The sequence below is a fragment of the Falco cherrug genome, chromosome 1 (assembly GCF_023634085.1).
Source record: "Falco cherrug isolate bFalChe1 chromosome 1, bFalChe1.pri, whole genome shotgun sequence".
Taxonomy (NCBI): domain Eukaryota; kingdom Metazoa; phylum Chordata; class Aves; order Falconiformes; family Falconidae; genus Falco; species Falco cherrug.
Window position 1 is genome coordinate 42418337 of NC_073697.1, and position 17867 is coordinate 42436203.

Below are 17867 nucleotides of genomic sequence, written 5' to 3' on the forward strand. Positions count from 1 at the left end.
TCTTAAATTGGGAACTAGTAGTTCTTTATTAAACAACCTGCTATGAACTTCTATATTAATACTTTTTAGATTTGCTGAGTTTTTATGCGTATTAAGTACCTGCTGCTTAATTATTTCAGAGAAGATTTATTTCACCTAACTTGAGCTTTCTAAGCTTAAATAACTAATCCAAACATTTTAATCCTTTTTTTGACTCTCCATATATTTTTCCCTCTGTCCAGCAGTGTTGATTTTCAAATATATTTGCTACTGCTATCTCCTTGGGTAGTCAAACCTAAGAAGAAAATTTTCCAGCTTGTTTTCCTGGTGCGCTGGCAAATTATCAAATATTATTTCCTTCTTTCATAGTTCAATATTATTTATTTTTATCTGAAGCTGCAGACTGGTTATTTGACAGAAAATGGTAAAAACTCCTTAGGACCAAAGTAGAAGTTAAATATTTTGCAAGCATCCTCTTCCACAATCCAAAGCTTTCTTTGGCTGCCATTTCATTCTGGATATACCTGGAGTTTCATGTACCTTCACATACAAAAGTGTTGCTGCTGCATGCTCAGAATCACTTCCATCTCATCTGCATCCAACTTAGAACTTAATATGAGAGAAAACCTTGCTGGGCTTTTCACACAGTTGTATGCATCCCCTTGGGTTCAAATCAGCTACATAGGTTCTAAGTGCATGCTGTATCAAACTTTCTAAAAAAAGCTGTGATAGTTGTTTTTCTTTAAAAAGTAACTGAAAGGGAGGTGATGCTTTCCCAATTCTTACACTGATAAGATGAATCCAGTCTTCCATAGTTGGATCACATTACCAGATTAGGAAATTCAAATCTAACCCTTGCCAACATCCTAGACTCTAAGCTATTATGTGGTCGCTCTCAGCCTCTCCTTTTACGTAGAATATTTTGAGTTACTGACTCAATAATAATAATAACAATAGAAAGATTTGTGGAAATTTAATTCCCAATTTTTAGCACCCTCTCAGTCATGAGTTGTTGATAAATTTTTCCAATACCTGCTTGAATTAAAATATGTGTCAGAAAATTCTTTATGGCTTCAGAGTTCCTTGCTCCTGGTTTCAGTGGTTTTTTTGGCACATGGGTAAAATGCAAAGGAACATAGGTACAGCGATCTTTGGTCCTCCTCTGCAGAAACCTTATGGTTTCTCTGCAGAGACCAGGTACCTAGATGCTGAGCAACACAACATTTAAGCATGTTTAGATTTTTTTTTTCTGTTTATCTGACAATGGTCATTTGTTCATTGTCTCTTAAGAAATCTTTTGAGAGTTTCGGTAACCTTACAGAAATCCAAGAAAAGTATGCAGCCTTAGAAATGAGCATTTTTCTACTGAAATTAGCTATTATCAGCTTATCATCCAAGATACACTACACACAAATTATAGTAAGTACACACAGTCATAATGGTAATATAATAAGGAAAAGAGTTCTGATGGGAATTATCCACTGTGACTGTCTTAAGTCTCTCCCTCACTATTTGCCTGACCTTATGGGAAGTTATGCCATCTGGGATTTTTATTTTTTTTAATGCTGTTATAATGGTCTTAAAAGAATGTAAATGTGCTTTGATTTCACATTATAAGTACTTTCTTTCTGAGTTTCTATGCTGGAGACAAACAGGATTTATTTTTTATTTTTTAATAATAGCAAATTTTGGAATAATATAAAATCTCCTTTGAAATGATGTTTGCTCCTTTTTCAAACTGATTTCCCAGGGAAATAAGGCTTGTATAATTGTTGATCTGTTGACAATTCCTAGTATATTTAAATTACTGTCCAGTTTCAACCTATGCATAAAAATCTCAACATAATTTAAAAAGTAAAAAAAAAAAAAAATCAAGAAGGGGAGAAGACAACAAAATAAAACCTCAGACTTGTGTTCACACCAAGACAGGTAAAATTCCACATTCTTTGCCACTAGCTGGCTGGTAGGGCAATGTGTGTGTTGTCCTGGCAAGGCAGAGTACATGCTATTTCTCTCTCATTGAAAGTGTCATGGAGAAAATACAGAGTGGGTTTTCAGGTAGTATAGTAGCAGAATAGGTGAAAATGAACACGAACCTATTAATTCATCTGCGGAGGCACAAAGTATTCTATGAATTAATTTGTGGTTTGAAAAGAAGATTGTAACAGCCAAGCTGAAATACAGAATCTTTTGAAAATTTAAGATACATTTAGAGAATGCTGATTTTTTTGTTTTTTAAAAACAGCTTGCATACAGAGCTTTCTTTCGGCAAATGGTAACAGTACAAAACTAAGTCAGTAGCTTGTCTTAAAAATGAGTTTTTGTTTGGCATAGCCACAGTGTAATTCCAAGTAATATATCAATGGGATTGTGCTCCATAGATAGGCTGGGTTATTTGAAAGACTTTTAACAAGTCTATAGAGCAGAACACAATACCTTTTGGAGATACCTAAGCTAGTTAGTAAAGCTGCATAACAGCAGGGCAGCCCTACGCAGCTACACTAGCTTGGATCTTGAGTCATCAGTGTGGCACAGTCTAACCTAATTAGTGCTGGCTCTGAGCAAGACTCATCAGCTGGTACATGACAGGGTGCAGATACAGCTGAGTTGTTCCTGTCTGTGGAGACAGTGAGAGCCTAGGATTTGGGTTTAGAGGTTTCTATACTGGGTTGTTTTCCATAGTCTTTTGAAGTGCTTTAAAATACACAGCCATGTTTTTCTCATAATAACATCTCTGAATTTCTATTTTTAATGTATAATTTTTTTTCCTGTTTCTTGCATTGTGAAGGAAGATGATGCATTTTTAGTTCATTATTTTTCTGCTGACACTGTTAAGTAAGGTGGTGTAATCACCCATTTCCTACAAGCATAAAGTTAGACAGCAAGTGATGCATGTTTTCCCTGTTGCTTAGAATAACATGCTACTAGTTTGTATCAGCTCTTAAAGATTGGGGCTTACTCAAAACCATTCTAATAGCCTTCTTGAATTAGTGAACTTTTCTGGAGGCCTCAGCATTTAATATTCAGTTCTTCATTCTGGTCAATTCATCCTTCATGTTCTCATCACAATTAGGAGTCAGTTGGCTTTGACTTCTGTTGTTACAGCAAATGCTTACAGTATATTTATTAGTATATATATTCAGATTTTTGTCTTAGTTACAGGTCCAGGTTCCTGTTCCTACATCTAGAACCATACTGTTTTACGAGTAACTTTTGAACTACAAATGCATCATTCTGTTTTCTTAATGATTATTGAAAAAAATAATTAATGTGTCTGGAATTGTTTTGGAAAATTATGGACTGATATATGTTCTACGTTTCTGTGTGGTCTGTGTTCTATATTACTGCTTTTCTGGTGGTTACAAAAAAAGAAACATCCTGTGGCACAACGCCCTTCACAGTCTTCTGTGAGTCATATATGAAAGGAAAAGATATGTGCCATTCTTTTTCAGTTACCACTGCATTAAACTATTAGTTTATTTGATTTCCAGAGGTGTGCTATTTATTTTTCATTTGCTAAGTCTTTCTTACATATCAGAATTTACCTGATTTCCTTGTGATGTTCACCACATTTGCCTGTAATTTAATGTAATGTTTCCTTTTTGGTTGAGCTTCATGTTCTGTGTTGGCTTAAAATAAGTTATCAAATCACTGAAAGACGGTTATGATTTAAAAATAAATAAATTATGGCCAATTATGCAATTTATTCCTTGTGAATATGGCGGGGTGGAATTGTTCCTACTTCCTGATTTCAAGGTCTTTGCCATTGGTATCTTGCCTACTTCTCTGAATGCACTGCACTGTCCCTGGCTCACCCTTTCCAATCCGATATTTCCCTCAGTTTCTCCCTGTCCTCCTTTTCCTACTATATTCTAACTTATTCTGTTCCATAACAAGCACTATTTCCTATAGTAGTTGAAAGCTGTTAGATCTCATCTTTACAAAAAGAATAGAAGCCCTTTCAGTGCTGGGAGCATTAAGAAAGAATGAAAAGTACTTAGTGCTTTTTAGCAGATGGAAGTATTAGTAAATTTCATCCTTTAAAATCTTGATTTAGTTACCAAGTACCATGTTGAATAAGATGTTTGTTGCTGGAATTGAAGAGGAATAATGTGCTGAGGCACCAGCATGTTTCACTTGTGATACAAGACAGTTGCGCTGTCCAGGAAGATGCAGCAATAGAGATATCTGGGTGGTTTGGGATGGTGAATAGGTAGAGTCGGTAGAGGACATTGGGTGGTAAAATCACAGCAGTGATGGTCATAAAGGGAACCATGAGGGTCCCCAGGGCTGAGTGCCGGACCCTGCCCCTGGGTCACACCAGCCCCCGGCAGCTGTGGGCTGGGGGCAGGGGGCTGGGAACTGCCCGGCGGGACAGGGCCTGGGGGGGCTGGGCGGCAGCGGCTGGGCATGAGCCCCCAGCGTGCCCAGGTGGCCCAGGAGGCCAGCAGCGTCCCGGCCGGAACGGTGTGTCCGGCAGGGCCGGGGCAGCGCCCGTCCCCCTGCCCTGGGCACTGGTGGGGCCGCCCCGCGGGGCCTGGGCTCAGCGTTGGGCCCCTCACGGCCAGACAGACACTGAGGGGCTGGAGCGTGTCCAGAGCCGGGCAGGGGCTGGGGCAGGGGCTGGGGCACCAGCCTGGGGGGGGCGGGGGGGGTCAGCCTGGAGAGAAGGGGGCTGGGGGGGACCCGGTGGCTCTGCAACGGCCTGGCAGGAGGCTGTAGCCAGGGGGGTCGGTCTCTGCTCCCCAGGAACCAGCGACAGGACGAGAGCAAACGGCCTCACGTTGCGCCAGGGGAGGGTGAGATTGGGTGTGAGGGAACATTCTGCACCGAGAGGGCTGGCAGGCGCTGGCACAGGCTGCCCGGGGACAGGCGGGAGTCACTGTCCCTGGAGGTGTTCAAAAACCATGTAGCTGTGGCACTTGGGGAGATGGTTTAGTGGTGGCCTTGACAGTGCTACGTTAACGGTTGGACTCGATGGTCTTAAAGGTCTTACCCAACCTAAACAATTCTATGATTCTATGATTGGGTGAGCGGGGGGAGGAAATTAATAGGAGTGATAGCTCTTCCAGGTGGATGAGAGCAGAGTGAGTATCTGAGCAAGGGGGCAAGGACTGAGGAGCAGAAGCGAGCAGTTTGAAGGCAGAATTGTAGAGAGGTACAGTTAGGCTAATACAGCTGGAGTGCTATGTCCCATCCTCCCTACCAGTGCATGTGAGCTCTCTATTTCTGTAACACACGCTGCTGGTTTTCTTATGCTGTGCTGGTTGCACCCAAGCAACCTGTCTTGGTGTTTTGGTTGCCTTTTTAGTTGTTACAGGTGGCTGCTCTAGAACAAAAAAAGGCAGAGAGTATTGAGGCAGTTGCTACAAATTTAAAAAATATCTTTCTCCTGAGGAATTCAATATTTAGTAACTACACCATTAATTCTTTTCTGACAGCAGTTAGTTTATTTAGCGAGTTGTTTATACTGTCTTTAAGAAAATAGAAGTGTACAACTTACCTTTCATGACTTTTTTCCCACCCCCACCCCCCACCCCAATTCTAGGAGAAACAATGAGAATTGCCTCTTCGGAGTTTGCTGATGACCCATGCTCCTCAGTAAAACGAGGCACCATGGTGCGGGCTGCTCGTGCCTTGCTTTCTGCTGTCACTCGCTTACTCATCCTGGCTGATATGGCTGATGTCATGAGGCTTCTATCACATCTGAAAATTGTATGCATTTTTAATATTCTGTATTGGTTTTGCATGTTTTTTGTGTGTAGAAAAATAGGGAATAACTCAGTAATGGGTATCACTGTTCATATTTCTTACTGTTTCACTGCTTTTTCTTAAAGTGCTGATAAAAAGGTAGGAGATAACACATTTCTACATTAGTCTGAATTATTTTCTAATTTTGCAGAAAAATAACTTTTGAGGAGTTAAAGTTCTTAAATATTTTCAGTGACTGGACTAATACTGCTGTTAAGCAGCTCTCTGAACAAAACAGGTACATTTACCTAACTCGCCTCACATCTTACTCCGGTGGCTTGCTACCTCGGTACTTGTGGAGTATTGCTATCTTGTGGTAAAGTTTAGGTATTACAGTTGTTCTACTTTTTTTCCCTGCACGACTTCTGCATGTATCAAAAGATTGGATCTTTAATTTGGAGTGAGACAATAGTACAAGTGTCTTAATCAGTCATCAAAAAGAGAGACAAAATAAAGAGGAATTAAAGATTGCCAGATAATTTGGTGTAGATTTATATTCACTTTTGGTTGCTGCCATTCCCGTTTCTATACAAGAATATTAAAACTTTGCAGTTGAAACTGGGAAATGTTTATTTTATTTATTTTTGCTAGTTATTAGACTATTTCACTTTTATTGCATAAATAAAGAAACAAAAAAATCTGAAACAAAACAAAAATTTGCAGAAAATTACATATAGAGTATTTAAAGCCAGCAGATTACATGTGTGAGTTTAGCAGAGGGGATGAAGAGTTATTTCTTTTTAATAACTGTCCAGAAAGGGTTTTTTTGTTGTTGGTTTTGATTTTGTGTGTGTGTGTTGGGTTTTTTTGTTTGGTTTTTTTTTTATTTGTCTTTTTAGCAGGGTAATTGTACAACAGTGCTATGTTGTGGAAAAAAACAATGAGAACCCTTCAACTTGCAAACTGTGCAGATAACTTCAACAGTTTGAAAACAGTTTTTATAATGAAAAACAGATTTTTCTGCACAGAGTCTAGTGAGCTCTGCTCTAATGAACAAAGTGCTGCTCTCGTGTCAGCATGGGGCTCTGATTATGTGCAGTGTAAGCATTGTCTCTCGAATATGCTTTTAATTTTTCTCCACTATAATAGTCCATGCAATTGTAATTCAAATAGTCTTTTGCTAGTGAGGCTAACACTTCAATATTATAAACAACAGTTTTTTTCTAAACAGTATGATTAAAATTTAGATTCAAGCTCTTTCATAGGCTCTGAGAAATACTGTTATCACATCTGAGATTTCTTCCTTCTGTTATAGCAGTGTACTATGTTATGTAAAACACAAATGTCCAATACTGTTTTATAAGTGGGTGTGTTTACTTACACAGTTTACGCCCTAGATTTGCAAGGGCAGTGTATGGCAGTGTGGTTTGTAATCTCTGTGTTTATCAGATGTTATTATGAATGCTGTTTCCAAGAAACCAGGCATTTCTGGTTGTTTTCAGCAAAATTCAACTTAAGGACCTTACATTTGTTTTTAATTTTTGGTTGGTGTGGGTTTTTTTAGCATTTTAATTTTTGTTAGGTTAAAAAGGGTAATTAATTTCTGAAGATAAACTGTATAAATATTTTTCTCTTACCATTATATAACGCTAACTAGTTTTAGATGGGAAAAAAAATGAAATTACTAAGAAAGAAAAAAAGTGTTGGTATTTTACAAAATTGGCAAAAGAACAGCACTCATTTTGACTCTAAGGTAACATGCAAAGACAAATGTAAGTTAAACATAAAAATAATAAACTAAAATAATTCTGCATGTCAAAATTATGAAGCCTGATTTATATGGAAATGTACTGTAATCAGTTTTCACTGAAAGCATGTCAGAGACTTCTTAGGAAATAATGCATTTTAATTATGTTTTAGAGTGAATATAGGCAGATATTTTCTGGAAGGATACTTGGTTATTTCTACAGATTATCATTTGCGTTACTAAAATTAGTAATAGTTCTTATTGCAGTGCAGCTTGTGTAATGCTCATAAAATAGCATATACTAATATAGTATGTGATCATGAACATACAAAATTATGAGTATTGTAATTAATTACATGCAAGTTAATCTGAGGAACACATCTGTGCAGTTGAGTAAAGTTGTGTTTTTCTGAAGATCGAGAACTTGCCCTGACATGAATTTCTAAAAGAAATTGCAATAAACAAGGGGTTTGTGCTTACACGCTTTCTAATACTTCTCATTACTAGTTTCTTCGTTTTGGAATTTCATGGGCTTGAGCTCAGACTGACACAATAGCGTATTATCAGCAGTTTTTGAAATCTGATTATCAGAGTGGAATCTGTAACAAATTCTTTAGCAGTTTTATTTTATAGGGAGCTGGCAGGACTTAACAAAAATGTCTATCAGTTTGTCATGCCTGTGCTCAGCATTCCAAATATATTAAAGATGAAAGATTCAGGTAGTTTAATATAAATGCTTCTTGGTGTGAAAGGAAGTTGTTCGTATTTTGCACTGAATCCTATAGGAACAAATTAGACAGTTCAACGATGCTTTGGTAATTTCTGCTAATAGTTAAGGCAGTCAGTTCAGCTGTAAGAATTGCCCTTCTTTTTAAAAGTAAAAGAAGAGGTAATTGGATTCTGAATAAGGTATAGCTTGCAACTCTCAGACTTAGTATAAAAATTCCAGCATGACAACTATGGATTTATGTGCTTGAATTATACATTTTTCCAATAGAAATTTATGGGTTTAATACTCTACTGCCCTGTAATTTGTAAGTCTGCAGTAATCAAGTAAAAGCTCAAAATAAAAATATCTTCTCTCGCTGGTAGGAAAACACAGAGCAACACAAACGTTAAAATAGCAGGTTCTGCGCATAATTGTGCTTTCCTAAATGCATTAGATGCAAGCTAGTCCTGAATAAATGGATTCCCAGTGGCATTTGGAGAGTAAGCTGCAAACCTCTGCTTCTGCACAGGAGCACGTCCCCATTGGAATCAGCCATTTTTCTTTGAGGGGAAAATTTGTTTGTTATTGAAAGCTTATGCACATTCTCATGAATTGAAGCAATAGATTTTAGAAAGGATGGATAAAAGCTTTTCAGTTCTCAATCTCAGAATTGCAGTTTTACCTTGTGAGGGAGAGCTTTGAATTCCCATCTAGTCACAGGAAAATTTCCTTTACTTATTGCATTAGAAGAACATTTTATCCCTTTAGATTTTTTTTTCTTGCTGTACATAAAGTTTCACAATAGATTTGGTAGATTAACTTGTTGGTATAACCAGGGGTTTATATCTTTGCCTGTTAGCTACAGCATGGCTGAGTAAGCACAGATATGTTTTCTTTGGTAGATTTTCTCAGTTTTAAAGTAACAGAAAAAGGAAAGCTGAGAACTGAGGAAAAATAAATAATATATATATTCTGGGTGCAATCTATTGTTGTTTCATATATTACACAAAGTTACAACGTTTTGGATATATCAGGGTAAATTTAAATCTTAATGGTAAGATTATGTTTCCATTTAAAATGTTATTTCATGTGCAGGATTAATAACTTCCCTTTGTTTTCCCATAAAGCTGGTACTGTACATTAACATATTTATCCATTTTGTTTTGAAAACCACAGATATTAAACATTTAATCTGATAAGTGTGAGTGGGGAAATTAATATAGTTAGGCCTTTTACATTAGTTCTACGTGGTATCGAGGTACATTAAATGGGAAGTAACACAGAGTGCAAATTAGACAGCCTCTCTTTTAAGAAATCTAATTAAAGCTAGTGGCACTGTCATAAAGCCACTGTACAGTGATGGGTGTAAAAGCTAAACTGAGTCCATAGAATAGAGAGTATTGGGTAGCATAGTTATAGACTTTGTCAAAGAATGAATCCCGCTTAACATGTTAACACTGTCGATATATCGTGTTCTAGGTAGAGGAAGCTCTAGAAGCAGTGAAAAATGCAACAAATGAGCAAGATTTAGCAAATCGCTTTAAAGAATTTGGAAAAGAGATGGTAAAACTGAACTATGTAGCTGCTAGACGACAACAGGTAAGTACATTTTAGGCTGGTGCTTGAGAAAGTCTGTCCTGATCCTAAAGATCTTGTATTTTATATCCAAGTCTGGTTTAAAATGTAAAATAGGTAATTGCTGTGTCATAGCCTATAATTTAATCACATTCATTTTTTTGCGTGTGATGAAGTTTTTCAAAAATTTCTTTTAAGAAAATTTTCTAATTAATTTAGTTCAGTTAATTCAATTAATAACAGAATGAAGGGTGAAAAGGCAAGTGATTCAGCAGGTTAAGGATAGTTTTCATTTGATGATTATTCCCATTTAATTCTAACCTGTGGCAATTTGAGGTCACTCTGACAGCTGGTAAAGCACGAGCTCTTTGGCAGTCTCGTATAATTCAAAATCAGGAAGAATAGATGTCTACTTCGTGTTCAAACCCACCACTAGTAATATTCAGATACTCAAAAAAACCCCAAGTACTCCATTCATTACTAAGACAGATAGAAAGAAGACCAGAAAATCACAATAACATTTTTTTCAATGCCTGCAGTTATACATCTTTGCAAGAAAGATAGCTTGCTCCTGAACACTGCTGCTTTTTTTAAGAGTCCAGACAGTGTTGTCACTGTGGAGTTGTATATGGTCTCTCCAACTTCGACTGAATTTGAACACCTGGAATCATTCAGGGGCGTGCTGCCTTTCTATTGCATAGCACACTGAATTTGGAAAGCTGGCGTTCCATATTCATTTATCTATTTACTTTACTTTCTGCATTACAGTAATGGCAATTTACTTCTGTATCACTATTGTATTTTTTTATGAAGTAGAATGTTTTCAAAGTTATACTGAAATTAAATAGCTAAAAATGTAAAAACTAGTCACTATGGACAGTACTAGTCTGTATGTTCAGACACTTCCCATTTTGAAATACAGCTACAAATATGGGAAAAAGACAAAAATGTGAAGGTACTAATGAAGTTATATATCTTTTAAGCTATTATTGGAGGTGTAAAAATAAACAGAAAATCTTTATTATAAAACTTTTAAAATTTTCTTAAAGTGAATTTTTATAATGCAAGTAAGTTTTCCCATATAACTGGAAAATCTTGACAGCATTAGAAGAACCTATTACTTAGATACTCTTACATTTTCATTTCATGTCTATTTTGTAGCCTGATGGAGCTTTTAGGAAATAAATTCTCTCTTAAAACTTCTACCTGTCAGTCATGTGTGGTTGAAATTAGTCAATGGGTAGAACAGTTAAATTCAGAATATCTGAGTTCTTTTTTAATTTTTGTCATAGATTCTATGTGTGAACATTGAACTACTCAGCTCTCTAGACTGCTTTGTTCATAGTTTTAAAATAGAAGTAATAGTGTTTTGTTTTTCCATATAAATACCATTAGGACTACCTTACCTAATGTTTAAAAGGCTTTCATGGACAATGTGATATATCCTATGATTAAATAAATCCATAGATTAGACAACAATAATACAATGTCATCTTATTCTGGTAACATATTGCACAGTGTCTGATACTTGTTATCGGGGAACCAAAAGAAAGTATATGTCATTAAACACTAAATGATATGAGGAATAGAGCAAAATATGAAGGAAAGGCGACTGTCTTTAAAAGCTGAAAACTTATTCATCAAGGTAATATTTTTATTTTGATTTATTTTAAAGGTCTACCTTTTAATGGCTTTACAGAGAGCATAGGTATACTACTCACAAAAATATGGCACTTGCTGCAACAGGATTGTTGCACTCCTGTTGCCTTTATGGAATTTATCAGAAGACTGAGTACAGTTGAATAGGAAGACTAATTGGGAAAGTTTTATATAAATTTTCTGCAGGTCTTTGAATAAGAGAAGCATATAGACTCTTTGTGAAGAAGATGTGTGCTGAATTTAACAGCTGTAGCTATGCAGAAGGAATGGACTTTCTTGGGCAGGAGGGGGATTTCATTCTGTGACTTAGGGTAGATTCTGTCATTGAGTCCATCTCTGCAAGCTCACCGAATGGTATTTATGCATGGATACGTAAGCTGTGTAGGCAATTCATTCTAACAGGAAAATTTTAATTTACAACTATAAAAATTGTGTGGTTTTGTATAGGAACTGAAAGATCCTCACTGCAGGGATGAAATGGCTGCAGCTCGAGGTGCTCTGAAGAAGAACGCCACTATGTTGTATACTGCATCCCAAGCATTTCTCCGTCACCCTGACGTTGCAGCTACTAGAGCCAACAGAGATTATGTCTTCAAGCAAGTACAGGAAGCAATTGCTGGTATCTCCAATGCTGCCCAGGCCACCTCGCCCACTGATGAGAACAAGGGGCACACTGGTATAGGAGAACTTGCTGCTGCATTAAATGAATTTGATGTAAGTATCAGAAATTTTTTGAAAATAAAGTGTTTCTCCATGCAATTTTTTGCTTAAATAAGTGGTTCTTGAATAGGCATCAGATTTCCCTTCTCATTCAGGTCCATTTCCTCAGACTGCAGAGGCAAAGTGCAGACATTAATTTGTGTTATTTTTTAATGAGGAATACTTGTTTGCTGCTAATAGACTTGAAGTATAAGAAGGTTTTTGTGCTCATGTTCAGTGGCTGTGACAGAAAGAAGTCCTTTTTGCCCTGGTGTCCTAGAAAATTCTAGCTACATAATTCAAAGTAATGCAAAGCCTGATTAATCTGATGGTTTAGTTCTGTGACCAAGATCTGTGGCCGGCTGAATGGTAAAATCATGTTTGTCTGGCAAGGCAGGAAGTCAAAATGAGAAAATAAAGATGGAGCTGAGCATCCTGGAAACATTAACATTCAGCGTGAATCATGAATTAAGTTAATCAATGATTTTGCAAAAACGTCGTTCAGAGTTAATAGCAAAGTGCTGCAGCCTCTATTCCAGCAATAGCTACAGTTTTGCTTAAGCAACTTTCTTAACAGCTCATTGTTTAACTGTTAATTTCATTGGCAGTCCTCTCTTATGTTTTTGCCCTATGTCGCACTTGACTGTCTTCAGAAAGTGGAAAAAAAACCCCCAAAAACAACCCAACCCTTAATTGCAGACAGTATCTGAAAATATTTTCCTCTTTCATTCTGACTTTAGGTAAGGGTTTGTTAAAATTATTATTAGGGAATAGTGTCCTTTTCACTTTGATTAATACACAAGGCTACAATGCAAGCATCTGTCATGCACATCAGGAGTTACTCAATTTTGCTGTATTAGGGGCTAAAAGTAGAGGTGTGGTACAGGTGGTTCATCTCATGGTGTATTGGATGGGGCTTGTTTTCAGCATCTGTGGCTTACTGTCATTGGGTCTACTTTGGAGATCGTAGTAGAAAGGGTAACTATCATAGGACCAAGGGAAGCTCCAGGATTGAGTAAGATACTGAAAAAAGGCAGAGAATGGGGATACAAGTAATAGTAAAAGGGCAATGGGATTGGAGGTGGAGACATGACAGCAGAAAATGTGTGGATAGGTATAGGAAGAGACAAGCAAAAGAAGGTAAAACCATTCAGAACCTACTGCAGGACCTAGAAGTTGACAGTTGACTCCTGTTCCATCACATTTCAAGTAAATGAAACTGTACTGCCTGCATCAACTATACTGATCTTTTTTTCTCTTTTTTTTTTTTTTTTTAACATATGTATTTCTAGATATTTTCCTGTAAAGTTATTGTGGGTCAAGATTTAAAGAATTCTGCATAGTTTTCAGGGCCTTCTCAGCTCACAGGTCCCTTATGGCTAAGATCCTGAGGGTAATATCCCGGTTTGGTTTGATTATACTCTGGCTTTTGTGTGGGACTTTGCATGTTATGGAGAGCAGAGGTTTGACAAATAAACATGTGACTTCTCAGTCCCAAACTGATGATGATGCTGCTCTCTGGAAAAGGCTGCTGTTCAATGCAAAGAGAGTTGTGCTTAGTGAAAGTAGATTTAGTGAAGACTGTGCGAGACATCTGATAGCATCCCCTGCCCCTCTTTGTGAGAACATTTGTTCACCGTTTTTCTCCTCAGGTAAAGTCTGTTCCACTTTACATGATGTTGCAGTCATTGTGAATGTGTGTGAGACTTACATCCATAGTATCATGTTCTGGTCACAATTGCTTGTGGGAAAACAGCCTATCTTTTTGGAAAATTTTCTCTTTCTAATTTATAAGAAACTAAATGAAAACTTTATCCTCTGACTTACTGAGGATACAAAGATTGAAACTATTGTTTTATTTGCATTTTAACCGTATTTCCTCTTTGACCTCACTGCTTAGCTGTTGAATGAGATTTATTCACGCCTAATTTTGCAACAGAGGCAACATTCGCTGAACTCTAGGAAAAGCCAAAATTTATAGCTGCAATGGTGGGGTGATTGTGAATCTACCCTTATGTTGTACAAGCAAGAAAAATTGCTGGACTAGTGAAATTATCATGGATTAAAAAGACGGTGGAAAAAAAAGTTTTATATTTATGCTGGTAATATATTACTTCAGCAAGGGAAAGTATGTTTATCTTTTCTAGTGAAAATAATTTTACAGTATATTTATTTTCCAGTATCAGTCATATTGAGATCAATTTGTGGTTGGTATGAAGTGCGTACTAAACTTTATATAACAAGATAGTTTTTCTATATTAAAAATAAGTTTTCAGGTTTTTCCATAATATTTAGCGCTTCTTAGCCTTCATTATTTCAAATTTCAGAATCGGTGATCTGTGGCCTAGTGCTTTAAAAACTGCAGTGTAAGATGTCTGAATTCTTTCTCAAAATATTTTTTTGAGAATATAAATTTACTTATTTTAAGCACTTCAGCTATTGTGTAAATAGGTGTCATGTTAATTGTCATATTCTATACAATGGTGGCTTGTAGTATATAGTCACCTGTGAGTTATTAGCAGCAAAGTTTTGAAAAGACTTGTAATTTATTGCTTCTCAGAGATAATTTATGTAGAAATGAGGCAAGTTCATGAATCTGTTATTAGATTTGCTGCTTTAAAGTACTGTTTGAAGTTGATTGATTACAAAAGTACGTGTTTAATGCCTCGGGGTTTGTGCTTTACCTTAAATGCTTTAATCATTTAAATGCAGATATTCCTGGATTTATTAATAAAGTAATGTATTAGTAAAATTTTGTATATATTTTATGCTAAATAACAGTTTCTGGGTTCTTACTACAACTAAGGATACACATTTTATCTCCCCTTGTGACACTTGCCCAAATATATTCAAGTTACATAAAGAAGTTCATTAAAAACTTATTGTGATTCTGAAAATACTCTGTATTCACTCAGTGAAATACTAGCTTTGGTCTGGTAAGGTCTCAGCCATTCTAATTATCAAGGGACTTCTGTCTTTTCACATATTGAGTGTTGTGTGACTGATTTGTCTGGTACCCTCCATGCTGTCCCCATGGCCATCATGATGTGTACCAGAGACAGGACCTACCCATCAAACTGGAGTGCAGAGGGGAGGTAGATATAAGATCAGTAAAATGACTAAGTGAGAAGAAATTCACAGGAGGACTGTGAATCTGTGCTAGATGAAAACTGAGGTGAAAATTGATGGTGTCCGCACTCCGATGCGGGGTTGGCAATTGGAAAGAGGTAAGAGTATATATGGGATGTGGATATAAAAAATATTTATATTTGGATATAAAGTGATGGGATAAATAGATGTAGAGTGGCTGTCTGCCACAGCAAGGCTGATAGGTGGGGGACATGTTCTGCATGATGGAATGGAGAGGGGGCAGTGACAGGCAAAAATAGTATTTGTTGGGCAGTGGGGTTCTCTGTTGAGTAGGAAAGTGCCTTTGTTCAGAATATGGATTGAGATGGTGATTTCTTAGTTTCTAGAAGTGTAGCTGTGTCAGTGGGATGTGCTGACAACAATTTAGAACTGCTAACCAATGCAGAAATTCAGATTCTAGGGGCTTCAAACAGGGTACCCTAAGATACTTAACATTTTAAACAATTCTAAATATTTTGATTTACATTTTGGTATGAAAAATGAGAGTAATCATTCTTGCACGGTGCTGTGAGGAAAGCAATAGTTTTGTAAACATAAAGATGTTTACTATGCAGCCACCATTGACCCATAAAAAGGAGCATTTCTGTGTTTGGAGCAAGGCTTGGATTGTCTGCAATAAATTATGAGTCAAAGATAAAATAAGTTAATAAAACCTCTGATTTAGAAAGGGAAAGAAAAGATACCTAAAGGAAAAAAGGACCACCCCACCCCCCCACACACACTTTCCGCTGATGCTAGAAGTAAGTATCTTTTGTATTGCTCCAGAAAGAAAACATCAGAACTGATGAGATGGCTTAGCTGACTTTCTCCTCAAGTCTTGTGTTTGTATGAGTGTCTGTAATAAATTGGCATATTCAGTATCTGTCAATGGAATAAAATGCTGTGCTATTATATTATTATATATTATATATTATATATATATATTATATTATATTATATATATAGTGCTTGCTTTTAGTACATATTAATCCAGACACACTCCATACTTTATGTTATTTTAATACCTCAGTGATTGTTTCTGTGTGTGCACACATCCATTTGTCTTTAAAGTTGATTACCAGCAGTATTGATCCATGTTATATCTTGAACTGCTGTGCGTGTGTGTCACCCCTTTACTGTCCAATTTCAAAATTTCATTGAGTCTTGAATGAGTATGAAAATAATTTGGTTTATAATGGAATTGACCTGACTGAGAACTGGAAGTGGTAGTTAAAATGCTTTTTGGTACTTGAGATATTTCTGTATTTGGGATGAGTCCTGAGGTACTGAAAATATATCTTTTTTTTTTTTTTTTTTTTTTAATTATGAGAAGGATTTGAACAGAAAAATTCCAGGCAGAGTAACTCATTCTTTAATAAATTTTTGAACAGCACAAGTCTATGATTTGGGAGAGGACTATGTTTGATGAGAAACAAAGTGTCTGATGACACCAGTCACTGTCCTCCAGAGTGTAAAATGAAGTTCATATTTAATAAGTGAACTATCATAAAATTTCTTGAGGATATTAATGACCCTTTAGGAATATTTTGCAGGGCTAGCGAGTACAGTTCTCCTTAAATGGAGTGAAAGATCTAATAAGCATGTAATGAAGGAACAGAAATGGCATAGAAACTGAAGAGACATAGTACTTGGGTACGACAGTAGCAAAGGCTGCTTTTTTTTTTAATTAAAATAAAATTAAGAGCAGTCAAAATGAGACACAAAGGTAGCAGAGAGAAGAGATGCTGTATCATTAAGTGACTACTTTTAAAATGTTGCTTTTTGGACAAATAACTGTATTAGGTGTTCAGCTTGAGAATGGATTTCTCAGAATATTTATGGAATCTCAGTTTACTTGTTCTTCACAGAATTGATTTGTGATGCTGAATATAAAAGAGCAAAATGTGGGCTTCAAAACAAGAACTGAATGGTGTTTGTTTCAGTATCGAAATCATAAGAAACAGTTACAAAAATGTTGCTGCACATCCCAAGCAGCTATTTGAAACTGCACTTGTTGAGCTGTAGTGTCTAGGGAAGCACAGCCAAATGGCTATTTCTGTACAGTAGCAGCTATATATCGATTTTAAATAGGAATTCATGTGTTAGTGTGCACTGGAGAAAGTGTGTTGCAAATTCAGATAACCTCATACGTGACTTTGAACAAAATGCAGGTATTTCAGTTTTTTTCCCTTGTGCAGCTGAAGTGGCTTTTAAACTGGAATGATGTCAAGTTGATCACTTCATGTGTGAAGGCCGGGGCTGCATCCATATGCTTCAAAAGCTTATATTCAGTAGCGAAATCCTTTGGCACTTTCTGCACTCCTTGGATCTCCCCTGAGTGGGGAAAAGTCAAAGACTGGTTATCTTCCGCGTATTAAGAAAGTAATGGAGAATGCAGAATGTTGCATTTTACAGTATACCTAACACCTTTACCTGTTTGCAGAAAGATATGTTTGAGGATGCTGAACTGAACTTTCAGGAGAGGAAAAATTTCAGAGGAATTTTTCAGTCTCCTGATGATGCCAAGGGGCTAAACAAGTTTTTTATTATATGTTATTCCTGCACTTTCCTGCCCATTGCAACCCCTTCGGGGTACTACTTTTAGGGTTCTTCTCCCAGAGGTTTCCATGCAGAACGTGAGTAGTATAGCAGCAAGAAACTCAGACTGAGTGTAGGTTG

At 36.7% G+C, this 17867-nt stretch overlaps 1 protein-coding gene across 2 annotated transcripts in view; it reads left to right on the forward strand.

Moving 5' to 3' along the window:
• Positions 1-17867, forward strand: part of CTNNA2 (catenin alpha 2) — a 515013-nt gene that overhangs the window by 129456 nt on the left and 367690 nt on the right. For both annotated transcript variants that reach the window (XM_055698149.1, XM_055698157.1), the window contains exons 4-6: positions 5528-5694; positions 9606-9725; positions 11808-12074. In XM_055698149.1, the coding sequence (XP_055554124.1) occupies positions 5528-5694; positions 9606-9725; positions 11808-12074 (554 nt within the window). The remainder of the gene's footprint in view (positions 1-5527; positions 5695-9605; positions 9726-11807; positions 12075-17867) is intronic.